The sequence below is a fragment of the Phoca vitulina genome, unplaced genomic scaffold (assembly GCF_004348235.1).
Source record: "Phoca vitulina isolate PV1807 unplaced genomic scaffold, GSC_HSeal_1.0 scaffold1, whole genome shotgun sequence".
Classification (NCBI taxonomy): domain Eukaryota; kingdom Metazoa; phylum Chordata; class Mammalia; order Carnivora; family Phocidae; genus Phoca; species Phoca vitulina.
The window spans coordinates 25,006,891-25,021,122 of record NW_022589704.1 but is presented as its reverse complement, the minus strand read 5'-3'; the positions used below and the strand labels follow the sequence as shown (position 1 = coordinate 25,021,122).

General features: G+C 33.6%; 1 protein-coding gene across 5 annotated transcripts in view; it reads right to left on the bottom strand.

Annotated features, from left to right (window-relative positions):
- Window positions 1-14,232, bottom strand: part of ERBB4 (erb-b2 receptor tyrosine kinase 4) — a 1,092,681-nt gene that overhangs the window by 224,210 nt on the left and 854,239 nt on the right. For 3 of the 5 annotated variants that reach the window (XM_032402953.1, XM_032402972.1, XM_032402987.1), the window contains one exon: window positions 9,912-9,986. In XM_032402953.1, coding sequence (XP_032258844.1) covers window positions 9,912-9,986 — 75 coding nt within the window. Of the gene's footprint in view, window positions 1-9,911; window positions 9,987-10,107; window positions 10,153-14,232 lie in introns of all 5 variants that reach the window. The other 2 variants (XM_032402964.1, XM_032402981.1) reach the window with 1 other exon arrangement.

Below are 14,232 nucleotides of genomic sequence, written 5' to 3'. Positions count from 1 at the left end.
CCTCCAGAATCTTTATTTCAAGTACTCTACTTTCAGACTAGCAGCTTATCTCTTTTCAGTGTGCCTACATTGGTATCCCTAATTCAACTGTGTGTGATGGGACTGGGATCTGCAGCCATTGACCTTACCGTGTTTTCATTGTACATCAGCCTCCCTTATAAACCAATTTCTCCCATTATTCAACTTAGTTTTTATAACCCTTTGCTGTTATCATTTCTTCTTTTTCATATAGCCTTAACTCGATGGTCTCTACCTCTGTTTTAAGTGCTCACCTGGCAAAACTTCAATCCTGGGTGAACCCAAATTTCCAAGTATCCATGCCTACATCTGAACAATCATAACATAGCTGAATTAAGCATAACAATGCTAACTGGAATCATTCTAATTTATAACTAGAAATCTTCAGTGGACCTTCAGCACTGCTAGCATTACTGTACTTCTAGGATGATGTACTTCTACTTTTGATAGGCTATCAAATCTCTTTCCTAAAATTCCCAATATTGCCTCCCATACTCTAGTCTAAGATGATGACATCATCTGATATTTCATTTAAAAAGAGGATAAGTCGTGAATTGCCTCATCTTCTCACCATCAAATCTACTAGCTACCTGCATATTTCCCTATATACTCTGAATCCTTTAATGGATGTACAATCTCTGCTTCTTTCTATGACCAACTTCTTCACTTTAGTACTGGATTCCATCCCTTCTGATAAATAAAGAAAATTTTGTCTGCAGTTTTTCATTATCTTCTGAAATATAACTTTCTTCTTTCTTTTGAATCATTCCCACCAGTTTATAAATATGTTACAATGTTTTCCAACTTAAGTAAAACAAACAAAAAAACCACTTTCTCTTGATTTCATAATCTTCCTTTGTAGCATCTCACTCCCCTCTGTCTAGGAATATTTTGTCCACTTGGCTTCTGGCATGCTTTTCTTTTCTTTTCTTTTTTTTTTTTTTTTGGCTTTCCTTCTACCCCTAATCCCTCTGTCTCAATCTCCTTTGCCTTATATTTTCTCCTCTCTTTTGCTCTTTAAATAATGGAATATCCTAAGGCTCATAGCTCAGTTTTCTTATCCATCTACATTTTGTCCTTGTGGAATTTCATCCAATGTTATGGATTTAAATATGACTGACGACTCAGACCCCACTCTTGAGCTGCAGAGTATTGTAATTATCTGCCCATGCAAAATTTTCACTCAGATATCAAATAAACGTCTCAAGCTTATCATAGCCCCAACATATTTTTTTTTACTTTCCTCATAAAGTATTTTTCTACTTCCTTCTGAGTCTTCATTTTAGTTTATGACATCACCTTTCACCCAGTTACTCAGGTCAAAAACTCAAATGTCATTGTTTATAGTTTTCTTTTCCTTATCACAACCATACAATCCAACCCACTTACAATTTTCTCCATAGTAAATATATGATTATAAACTATTTTTTTCTCTTCTACTCTACTGTAAATTTCATGATATTAGGGATTATGTTAATTTTCTCTCCATTCTCTCCTCAGTTCCTAACATACAGTAAATACAATGAATGTTTACTGGCTGGTTATTGTTGAGTAGCATATATGAAAGAGTGGGGTTTCTTTTTTTTTTATCCTTTTAAGAAACAAGTAAATTCGGTAAGTTTGATTGTATCAACAGTGGGAAAAAAATTTAGCAGAAATCATTTTTCACCTCGTCAAACAGAACCAAGTGATACACAATCTAGGACTCATACTCCGCCATCTGAACTCATTGCTACTCCCAATCAACTCTGCCTCATCCCACACATCCTACAGTATGAACTAGGGAGGAAAATCTAAAGGAAAAGCCTGATAAAGCCCAGCACTATATTATCTGTTATTTTATTGCTGAGTGTCCATGAAATTTTGATTCTTATTTCCATCTTTAGTAGGTGAGTCTGGGGGCAACAGCATTACGGAATTAGTGTCAGGTCTGGGGGAGTAGGTCTCATATGGAACCACAGTAGTTTTAACAGATCTCTCCAGAATTACAAGTAACTGTCACTTTAGTAAGGATTTCTAAAAATTGAGCATATATTTATTCATAAATGTCTTAGATTGGTCACTGTTGTATTAATAATATAAAAAGTATATATTTATATTATGTTACCATTACACAGGCTTATATCCTTAGGTCATGGGAAGCATTGCTCTATCATGACCAAGCAATGTCAGATGTATTAAACTAAAATATACTATGTGAAGACAAGCAATATAAATCCTATACATTGGAGGAAGGCCTAATAGGTAAAAGTTGGGACTAAAAGAAAGATAATGAGTAAAATTGTTTAAGTAGGCTATAAGATATTAAATCATCCTCATCGTAGGAATAGCTGTTAACTGTTCTTCCATTTGGGAACCAGCCTAGTAGAAAGAAAGAAATGTTCTTAGAATCAATCAGATACACTGAAGCTCAAATCTTTGCCCTGCCACTTACTAGCTAAGTGATCTTTGGTAAATTGCTTAATTACTCTGAACCTGTTTCCTCATTTGTAAAATGATAATGGTAATAACTATTTTTATATGCTTATCATGAAAATTAGATGTGATAATGTAGTGCACCTAATAGATATGTATTAGGATTTTTCCTTTAAAGAATGGCAAAAACAAGCTCTAAATTTGAGAAGATTTTAGAAAAAGCAACACTATTCTGTGAAAGAAACAAGAACTGGTTTTGGTTTGGTTTGGTGCTTTGGTTTTCCCATTGGTCCTTTCTTTCTTGGTGCATAGAACAATTGTGTTATACACTCTGGGATTTGAACTTGGGACTCGAACTTTGGGATGTGGAATCCAGAAGTTCGAGAATGAAGTGGCTTTGGAAAAAGAATTTTCTTTGTTCATAGAAAAAAAATTCGTTTTCACTTCAACAAGTAAACTTTTTATGGTAAGAGGTTTTTGTTATTGCTGTTTTATTTTTACTCTACTAAAAGTAACTATAATTATTCCATAAATGACTCAAGCATATGGAATGCTTTACTCTGGGCAATCTAACAGAATGCCATAAAAATTGCAATGGCTACAAGCATTCAGAGTTTATTAGAGGTGGGTTTACCTTTCCTTATCATTCATTCTTTAGTACTGAGTTACTATGAAATTGCAATGAAATTATATCACTTTGAGTTTGAGGGTGGATGGTAGAGGAGAATGAAATCACTGTGAGGAATTTCGTTGGTAAATCAAAGTGCTCTCTGTTAATTAGCTCCTGCCTACAACATAGTATGGAAAAATAATTGTATGTTTATGAAAGAATGATTAGGTGGGGAATGTGTTGAGGTAATAAGAAAAAAAACATGAAGAGAGCAATTTGAGTTAATATCTACACATCATTTTATGTAACCACATCACAGAAGGGGGTCCCAGTTAATTAGATTCCTTTAGTTAAATAGGAAATATGAAAAAACAAAAGATACTTAGGGTCTAATACAATGTATACCTAAGTTATATGGGGGGATAATTTTAATTCTTTTCTGAATATATATATGTCAGGCATAAAAATAGAAACTTCGACTTACACTTAAAAAAATCTTTCTGCTTAAGTGTTGTTCCTTTGTGACACAAATATTGAAACAATATTTTAATAGAAATATTGGCTACAAAATGCAATTTTAAGAGAATTTGCACAATACAATTCCGAATTCATTCAATCAATAGTATTTGGCTATATAGATGGGAAGGCATTATTTGAGGACTCTCAATAATTTACTGATAACTTTTGTGTCAGATGTTAGTAGGGGCCAAGTCAGATGCTATCTTTTTACATCGATAGATAGATGATAGATAGATAGATATAGATATAGATATAGATATAGATATAGATATAGATATATAAAACTTGTTGTTTAATATATTTAGTTCTTAGTTCTTTGGAAGAATGAGGTAATTTCTCTTTATTGGGAATTATATTGTTCATTTTGCCATATCTGCTACTTTTTCACTTCCTTTGCATATTGTCAAAACGTCACTATATGTACTACCTACAGAAATGTTTGCAAAGTGTTTATATTTTTAGTTGGTTGCAATTTAGATGGCTCTTAGTTGAAAAGGTTTTTGTTAGATGTGAGATGTTATGAAATAGAATTTAACACTTCCTGTGTACTAAAATCCCAATTAAAAGTCCTGAGTAGTACTGATAACATACTTATACCCCTAAATTGTATTTTATAAGAAAATAATGCCAGGGTCCAATCTCGGAATAGCACATGCAAAGTACTTTTAAAACTATAAATATCTGTCTAAAGAAAGGGGCAGAGGCTTCAGGAATATATTTCACTCATTGCTTTCATTTTTAATAAAAAAAGTAAAACCACTGGATTGTCAGTAATGAATTTCAATGAACTTTAAGATGCTTTGAGATCATAGAGGAGAAGCAGTCCTGACATCTTTAGAAATCAGAAATTAATAATTACAAAATATTGTAATTTCTACACCATAGAAAGATGCTCATAGGAAAGAATGAAAAAAGTATTCATAATGGATCACTCAACCCACTGAATTTTTGATCTGACCCTTAACTAGCATAATCAACATCTTACAGTTCTATAGTGCTATCTTTAGATTTTTTATTACAGTCCTAAAGTCAATGCTCTTAAAAGTCTCTTTTGACTTTCAGCCGTAAGTGTGATTTTTTCTGGTCACATTTTTACAGTTAGCGGGTTTGAGTATAATATTAATGCCTATCTAGGATCCATAAAAGCTTTTGTAACAATGTGTGGACATTTTGATATCAAAACAAAGCCACTGATGCAACCTTATGCCACTAAACAGTTTTATTTAAAGCAACCACACGCAACTATATGAACAGTAATTAACAACTACTGAACAGTTTTGCTCTTGTCTTGTAATTCTTTGATAATTTTTGGTATTTTATATGTACTGGAAACTGGGACACAAATCAGCTGGAAATGAAGAAACTCACACACTCTCCTTCACCTCTTTGAACTCTCTTAAATTCAAAAGTAAATTTAATATCAGAATGTGGTGGACTGAGGATAGACTTATAATAAAAAGCCTGAGTACTTTTATTTATTGGACTTAAGGATCATAACACAACTGCCACTCATCTAAGGAAACCATTTATGGGTTGTTTTGACCATTTGATATGGACATAAGTTATGAACTAGTTCCTTGAGGGCAAAACAAACAAAAAAGATTGTTCCATTTGTGAAAGCAGTGCCAAGAATATCATATCATCTCTCTCATGTATCACACATGGGTCACACTGTTAAAGGATAAACTGTTATGTGACCTCTTAGGTAATAACCACTATACCATAAAGTAAAAGTGTGATACAGGCATTGAAATGTGACAGGAATATAAAATGTTTCAGGTATCTGCCCATATGAGATTTAGAGAATTAAACTGATTTCAGTTACCTTATTTCATATTGTAAAGCATCTAGAATAATTGAATTGGAGCAAATAGCCAGACAAAAATTTTTGAAGAGTTATCTAGTAGTTTTAATAATTTCCGTCACAAATTCAAAAAAGAATTACTAGTTTACATTTTGGACTGCGGACTAATACGAAGAAATGCTTTGCCAACAGAGCCTTTGCTTATTGAGATGGAGGAGAGACTAAGATAATAGAAAGCTCTGGATATATATTTGACAAAGAAACTAAAATAGAACAGAATAGAATACTTTGTTCTATCACAATCTATATGAAAATAGCTTGTGTGCAAGCTCAAATAAATAGCATAAAAAAGAATAATAAATTAAAACTTGCCGAACATATTTCTTCATAAGATTCTTGATGGAAAAGGGAGAACATCAAAGGTAAATGCTATTTTTAAGGCATTTAATTCAGATAAGGAAAGTATGGAGAAGTTCTGAAATTCAAGTATTATTTTCATATTCTAGGAGACTACAGGAAAAAAATTCTTTTCCATCCTATCCAATCTTCCTGGAAGAAATTCCAGCAGCAGCCTGTAAGGTAAATGGAGTGTGGAAAACCAATTCACAAATTGCAGGCTTGGGAAAGAATAACACTGCTTAGAAAATGAAAGTCGATCAAGATTGGAAACATTTCACCTGTTTTCATTTAAATCTTCAATCTTTTTTCCTGCTGATTTAGGAAACAGAATACAACATAATGGGGCAGTAGGGAGTATGAATTCTAAATATCTCGAAATGACCACATTGACATGCTCGATGCAATTTTCTGTGACTAAAAGAAAACTAGGCATTTGGGTAATCTCCCAGTTAAAACATGGTTCACGAAACTTAAAACAGTTATTTTCACCCGTGTGTTTTATCCCCTTATTATGTAAGATTTACTTTAATCAATTAAGGCAGAAGCTTAAAAAAACTATCACAGAAGTTAAAGACAGAAAATGAACTGAAATATTACTAGACTAGTCCCCTCCTTTCAATTCAATGTGTACCTACCACTTTTCAGAGAGCTAAGCATTTACTGCAATAATAAGAACCTGAAAAAAAAGGTCACTTGTTACTTTCACTTCTCATCCAATCCATGACAAAATACCCCATGCTCATAAACACTTTTCCAAGGTGTCCAAGCTAAATCTTTCATGTAAATTCCAAACTGCCTTATAAACAGCCTGTGACAAGTCAAGTAATTCTGACAAGTCAACACAACTGAAGGAGAGAGTCACACTACTTTAAATTTAAGTTTAAATTAGTGTGAGTTTCTAAAAGGAACAATTAGCTCCCTACTACCAATTTTTTGAAATCATTATACATAGAAGGTGTGATATAAAATTTAAATGCTTAAAACCTGAGAAATTTTGATACGTCAATTTTGTAGTCACTAAAACTATTGGATTTATGCCCTACTGATACATAAAATACCAATAAAAAATCCTGAGATTTTCAAAAAGATTATGTGTCCAATATTTCAACTAGACACGTGACTACCACCGATGAACATATATACTAGAGAATAGCTCCTGTACATTTAATTCTCATACCAATCTTAGGAGGTATAAGAATTTCCATTTTTAAAAATTACCATTATCATCCCCATTTTACACAGATAAGAAACACAGTAGTGCAAATACTTGTACCCAGGCTTTCAAATTCAAAAACTTCTGCTCTTTACGTGCACAAAGGCCTACAGGTGATTTTTCATAGGAATGATGGGCTGAATTGTACTATCTACACTCTGTTACCGGACATGGTTACCGATTTATGACAAAGCTAATCTGAATTAGGTGTTAGTCTGAGACTATAGAGAATGGCCTGAGAACCCAAGCAAGTAATAGGATTGAAAATTCCCAAACTACTTCTGTTTAAGTGTTGGAAATATTCAATCTATAATAAGATACACTATGATTTTGAGCATTGAAAATCACTAGTGAACTACCCCTATGGTATTAACTCTTTCTCTGTCTCTGTGTATGCCTCTGCCTGTGACATGCTGCCATCCATGCCAGTGGCCCTCATTAGGGCAGTGATTCTTAGGGTGAAGAAATACCCTCCTTTCCATCAAGGGACCCACCATAAGGGGTAGAAGTTCACATGAAACTTCCCTGAGTGACCTTGAGAGATTTTCCCCCTCCCTTTGGGAGTTATGTTTCCTCCATCCCCAACATTTAAAATCCTTGTTATATAGCAAAATAATAAATCACAACAGTTACTGGGTGATTTATCGGAGCACGGCACTATTCTATGGACTCAATCAATCTTCACAACCAATTTATAAACTATATTAAGATTCCTATTTTATACATGAAGAAAGTAAGGCTCAGATAATTGACGGAACTTACCCAAGGTTACACATCTAAAAAATGATAGAGCCTCGCTTTGAACCTAGAAAATCTGATTCCAAAGACAGCACACTTAATCACCACATTATACTGCCTCTCATTAGTTGGCTGGAATAATTATAAGAAAGTCATTGAGTCAAATGTGGAAACACTCTTCAAAATGATATCACAGTGACTCAACCAAATTCTCATGGAGGAAAATTATTTCATAAATATAGGAACAATCTAAAATGGATCTTAGTTTATAAAACTGAACTTTGGGCCTTAGGTACTCTCTCTTTCTTTCTCTTTCTCTCTTTTGCTGTTTTCCATAATTTAAACCTTGCTCTAAATAACTGTGTTAACTAGTCTGAATTGATCCCAAGTGCCAAAGTGCCACTGTTGTATAAATCATTTACTTTTACAGCAACCTTTTAAAAAAGAATTTAATTAAATAACCTGTTAATAAGACATACCACTTATTTGATTGTTCTAAAAAATTTTAAAGGCAAATATCATATAAATGAAAAAATATGACTAAATTTAATGACACAGATGAACCTCATTATTATAATTTAGCAAAAGAGGCCAGATACAAAGAATACATATGTATGATTCAATTTATATAAAGTGCAAAAATAGGCAAACTGGTGTTAGCATTTAGGACAATGGTTACCCTTGGAATGGGGCACAAGGGTGTTTGTCTCTGGCACTATTCTGTTTCTTGATCTGGCTGATGGTTACATGAATGTTTCATTTAGAGAAATTCACTGTGTTTTATACCTATATTTTGTATACTTTCACACTATGTATGTTAAATTTGAATAAAAAATTTACATTAAAAGGGAATACTTCATCCCAATCTGTCATTCTGCTATTTGTAATTTGGCACTACTTTCTCTCTTCCAAAAGATAAAATTAATTTGTTTCATAAAGAAAGCAAACAAGAGGCCCCTCGGTGGCTCAGTTGGTTAAACCTCTGCCTTCTGCTCAGGTCATGATCTCAGGGTCGTGAGATCGAGCCCTGAATTGGGCTTCATCCTCAGCAGGGAGTCTGCTTGAGATTCTCTCTCTCTCCCTCTCCCTCTGCCCCTCCCCCACTTGTGCTTGCTCTCTCTCTCTCTCTTTCTCTCTCAACTAAATAAATAAATAACATCTTTAAAAAAAAAAAAGAAAGCAAACAATATTTCTACATAACATTGTAAAGTTACTCTTTTCCTAAATGTGTTTTAAAAGTCATATTTATTGAGATATAAATTATAGCCAGTAAAATTCATCCTTTTTAATGTACTGAACCATGATATTTGTGTCCCCATCACCATTGTCAAGATATAGAATAATTCCATCATCCCCCGAGATTACCTCATGTCCGGTGCCAGGCATACTTTGTAACATTGCTGCTGGTGACACTGGCCGATTTCCTGTCCCTATAGTTTGGCTTTTCCAGAATGCATACAAATGGAATCATATGGTATGTATTCTTTTAAGTCTAGTTTCTTTCACTTAGCATAATGCATTTGAGATCCATCCATGTTTTGCATATGTCATTAGTTTCTTCCTTTCTATCACACAGTAGCATTACAACGTATGGATATATCACAATTGAAGAGCATTTGAGTAGTTCCCAGGTTGGTGATTTTGCATAAAGCCACTATTCATGCATAGGTTTTTGTATGAATCTGAGTGATATATTTTGTGTTTTTTTTTTTTAATTCCAACTTGTACTTTTACCTGCACAAAGTATTTTCTATAGTGCCTTTAGTCTATGGTAATTCTGATGCCTAGAGAATATACCAACCAGCTCAAAATAATATAGAAAATAAATCAAATTAAACAAGAAACATCTTACAAAAATAGATCAACTTTTGCAAATTCCTCTCTTAAAAATATTTCTTTTTGCAATAATCTACAAAATTAAAAAAATATTCTATTAAAGTTCTAGATTAATAAATCAAAATCCTGTTTAAATTGTACAAAGTTAAAATTCAATGACACTACTAATTTGGATTCTAAAATTATAATGGATAGAGAAAAAAGAGATAAGGAATGTGGCTTGAAAAGTAGTCTTATATGCCTGTTTCATAACTCCCTAATTTAACATATTATAAATTTCACCCAACTGGTTAGTATTTTTTATCCATGATAATTTGGAAAGGATTTGAGTGACAAAATGGAAACATGGTAGATGTTACCTAGCATGTTGTGGTAAAGTGGAATGGCCCGTCCAAGGATAATAAATGCAGTCATGACTAGTGGGACCGCTACACCTGCAGGCAATTACAGAACAGAAAGCATCATTCTCCATTCACAGTGGCATGCACACACATGCACCAGTGCTCACACAAGGAGCCTTGGAGGAAGAACATGGGAAGCAAGCACACCAAGTACCTATCCATCAGGCCGATGCAGTCTTCAATACTTGAGCCTATGCACCTGCAGAAGATCCAAATTTAAAAAATACAAGGAAAGAAAAAATTAGTCATTTTTTAAAAAAAAGAATCAGTAAGATAAACACAATTGTTTCAAATTCTTAATCATAGTTTTTAGACAATTTTGGGACACTCTGAATTTAAGCCAGTGAGAAGATTATTGCTTGATGGATACAGAGAAATAAGTTGCAAATTCCACCCTAGTGGAATGCAAAGAAACATGTTCACAGTATAGGAAATTGTACCCTGTTTCTGTGGATAACTTCCAAACCCATATAACTCACTTCTAATGCTTTCAATTCATTTGCATCATTCATGAGTATATGTCTTGCTGAATAACTTGATATTTCAAAGGCTATAATTGGTTTCATGTATACAGTTTCTTCTAAAAGGACTTAAACTTAAGTAAAAACAGGGGCGCCTGGGTGGCTCAGTCGTTAAGCGTCTGCCTTCGGCTCAGGTCATGATCCTGAGGTCCTGGGATTGAGCCCCGCATCGGGCTCACTGCTCAGCAGGAAGCCTGCTTCTCCCTCTTCTACTCCCCCTGCTTGTGTTCCCTCTCTCGCTGTGTCTCTCTCTGTCAAATAAATAAAATCTTAAAAAAAAAAAAAAACTTAAATAAAAACTAAAATCAATTAAAAAAAGGAAACATGAGCTATTCAATATAATATAATAACCTGATGTTAATACTCATTAAAGATTGATTACGGCAGAAAATGAGTTAACATGTTTTAATGCTATTCTTATGGATACTTTATATAATCACATTATTCCATTCCTTGGTTGTGACTGTTTTTAAAGCATACTTATCTGTAAACATGAATTCATTTAAAAAGCAAATTAACTGGATTCACCATAATGCAGTTTAGCTTGACACTCTCTTTTAAAAGAGCAGGGTCATAACAGGCAAACAGAAATAGGTTTTTAAACTGCTATCATATTTAACTGAAACAATAACAAATAAATAAATACTCTCCAAGGAAATGAATGCACTAAGAACCAGGTAAGTAAAGAATTCACTGAGATCAATATTTAAGTGGAATCATATAAGTACACAAAATCCTGGTGTACAGTCCCTAGAATTGCATTTTGAAGTATTATGGAAATATTGCTTCTCCCATCTTCCAACGTATTTGAATTGTATTTCTTTCCCTTCTCTCTCATCAAACACATATAGCTCCAGTGCATTATCAAGATTCCCTCTACGGCTATGATTTATAGAACTGTCTAACTCCGCTGATCACATTTTTTTCCCTAAAGTCTAATTTCTAAAACTGAAAAAGAAGCTGAAGTTAAAAATCACCATATAATGAAGTAATAAGGTGCTCATGTATAAGGCCAGACTGCCCATTATATCTTTAGATAACTCTCAACATTGGTGAACTAATATAACTATGTATAATAATAATTAAGTCACTGTTTCCTTGCTTCACCAGTATCTGCTATAACATTACTACTAAGTAAAAAGATGTTTTCTTTTTGAGGATTGGTTTTGAACAGGCCAGAAAAAATTTAATATACAGAAACATGGAGAATACCCATCATGAAAAAAGTCTTTTAAAAAAGCAAATAAGAAATAAAAATAAAAATAGATAGCACATAGCACTGAATTGGTATTATAATCCATAACCAAAACCATTTCTTAAAATGGAAAAAGTAACTACTAAAAATGTTTCCAAATTGTCTTATATTGTTTTCTTTTTATTTTATTCTGAAGAACTTATTTTTTTCTAGGTTCCGATTATATCTTCTTCAAAATGCTTTTTTATACAGTATTGCCATTTTGTAAAATTAATAGTCTACTTCTTATTTCCAAGTAGAAATAAACCGAAAAGCTATGATTAGTTTGCAATCTGTGTCTTTATAATAACCTTTGAAAGATAAAAAATATTTGAAAGTGAAATTCAACTTGAGGGGAAAGTATGAATAATGAAAGATCTTTATTTATCCATTTAAAAAAATTGTTTGCATGCCTACTAAGTGTTCCTACTCTTCTAGGAGCTGGAGGGAAAAAAAAAAGATGAATTAGACACTTTGTCTACTCTTAATGAGCTCACAATTTAACGAAGGAGACAGATGCATAACCAGATGTATATTGTATAATGTGATAAATATAATAAGAGACATGAAAGAGTGGCTTAAGGGAGCATAGCAGAGGAATGCTTGGCTTCAAAAATTCATGGTAATCCTAATGGAGAAGACAGGAAGCTGAAGTTCAGGGTGCTGAGATCCAGGGTTGGAGTAGCAGTGATTTCTAAGGGGTAAGGAACAACAGGAATAAAAGCATAGACCTGAGGAAATGTAGAGTACACATAATTCTGAATAGTCAGGGAGCAAAACATAGGTGACAGGGAGAGGGAAAAGAAGTGAGATCATTAGACAGCAGTCAGAATTTGAAGGCTATTTGCTTAGAAGCAAATTTAATGGAGAACCACTGCAGGTTTTAAAGAAGTAATGGATTTGCTACATTTGTGTTTTACATGGACCTCTGCCCTGTGAAGGCTAGTCAGGTGGGATCCAGGTAGATTCCTCTGGCACAGAGACTGTTTTAGTCTATATGAGAGATGAAAAAAGGATTAAACTTTGGAAATGGCAACTAGGTTAGAGGCAGGGCCAGATTCAAGAAATACCTTGAAAGGTATGGAGGGTAAAAGAGAAGCTGATGGCTGATTTGATGACAGAAGAGGAAGGGTCAGAGGAATTAAACATGTCAAATGTCCATCTATGAGAATAGTAGTACCATCAGTGAGAGAATGCAAGAGGAGGGACACCTTTCCTTTTGTATGTGTTGGAGGAGGAGGGGTTGATAATTTCAGTTTTATGTATCTAGTGTGGTTGTCCTACATTTGGGTAAGAAATGTTCCTTGCCAGCAGGAAAGGGGGGTCTGTGGTGGTGGGGGGCGTGAAGATACCAGAATGATGATCAATTTTGAAATAGCATATGGGAAACGTTGAAATAATAAGTGGATAAGATAGCTGAAGAAGGATCTATAAAGTGAGAAAAGTGGAGCCTGAGACTGAAATCCACGGAACTCCAATAGCCAGTAAGTGACCTAAGCTAAGCTCCTATGCCAGAAGCATGAGAAAATGTAATTGAGTAAAATCGGGTAATTGCAGCATCGTGGGGGCCAAATCAGGAGAGACCTTCAGGAAATGGGTTAATTGTCAATGTCAAATGCAAAGAGAGGTCTCATCAAATAAGAACTACTGAGAGCATTTTAGTTGTCATTGTTGAGGTCACCAGAATTTCGGTTGCTGTGAGTCGAGAAGCAAATTGGACATACGAGAATAGAGGCAAGGGAATTGGGAGGTGAGCACTGAGGGGGGCAGGATGTAGGGTCAAGAAAGTTTGTTGAGTGGATTATATAGGATATTTGAGATTTAAACATATTTACAAGGTGAAGATGAAAGAAAAAATGGATAACAAAGAATAAGGGTATGATTGAAGCGGCCCCATCTTTTCTAAATACAAGTTGCTCTGTATTTAAAGATGTGTACTCTATTTCAACTCTTTGGACTTTATTTATAGCTTTATTAAATAGCACTTGCAATTTATATTGATTCAGCAAGATCACAGAATAATGGAAACATTAAACTTTTAAAGAGTCAAAATCCCAAATATGAGATCAAAAAAGGATAAGGAATAATGCAACTCTCTACAAATTAATGGTAAAAAGTAAAAACTTTACAGAAGATCAGAAACTATAACATGTCAATAAAAATATCTGGAATTCTGAACACCAAGATGTGTTGAACATTTGCCACTACTTACTGATTTATAAGCATTTTGATGTACCCATATATCTAACATAGTTGAGATATTTTAACAAAATCTCCTTCAAATTGTGAAATGGAGGAATATTTTAAAATTTCAATTAAAAGAGTATAGTCAATAATTTCACAAGCAGCTCTTTCCTTCTATCAGTGAAAAATTTTTCACTATCTAAATTAAAAAACATAAAAAGGGTTGATAAGAGAGATTAAGGCATATAGGGAATTTAATAATATGAAACCATGATTCTAATATTAGCAAAAATATTCAATGAAAATTTTCAAAGATGCCTTATGAAAAATAGATATCCCA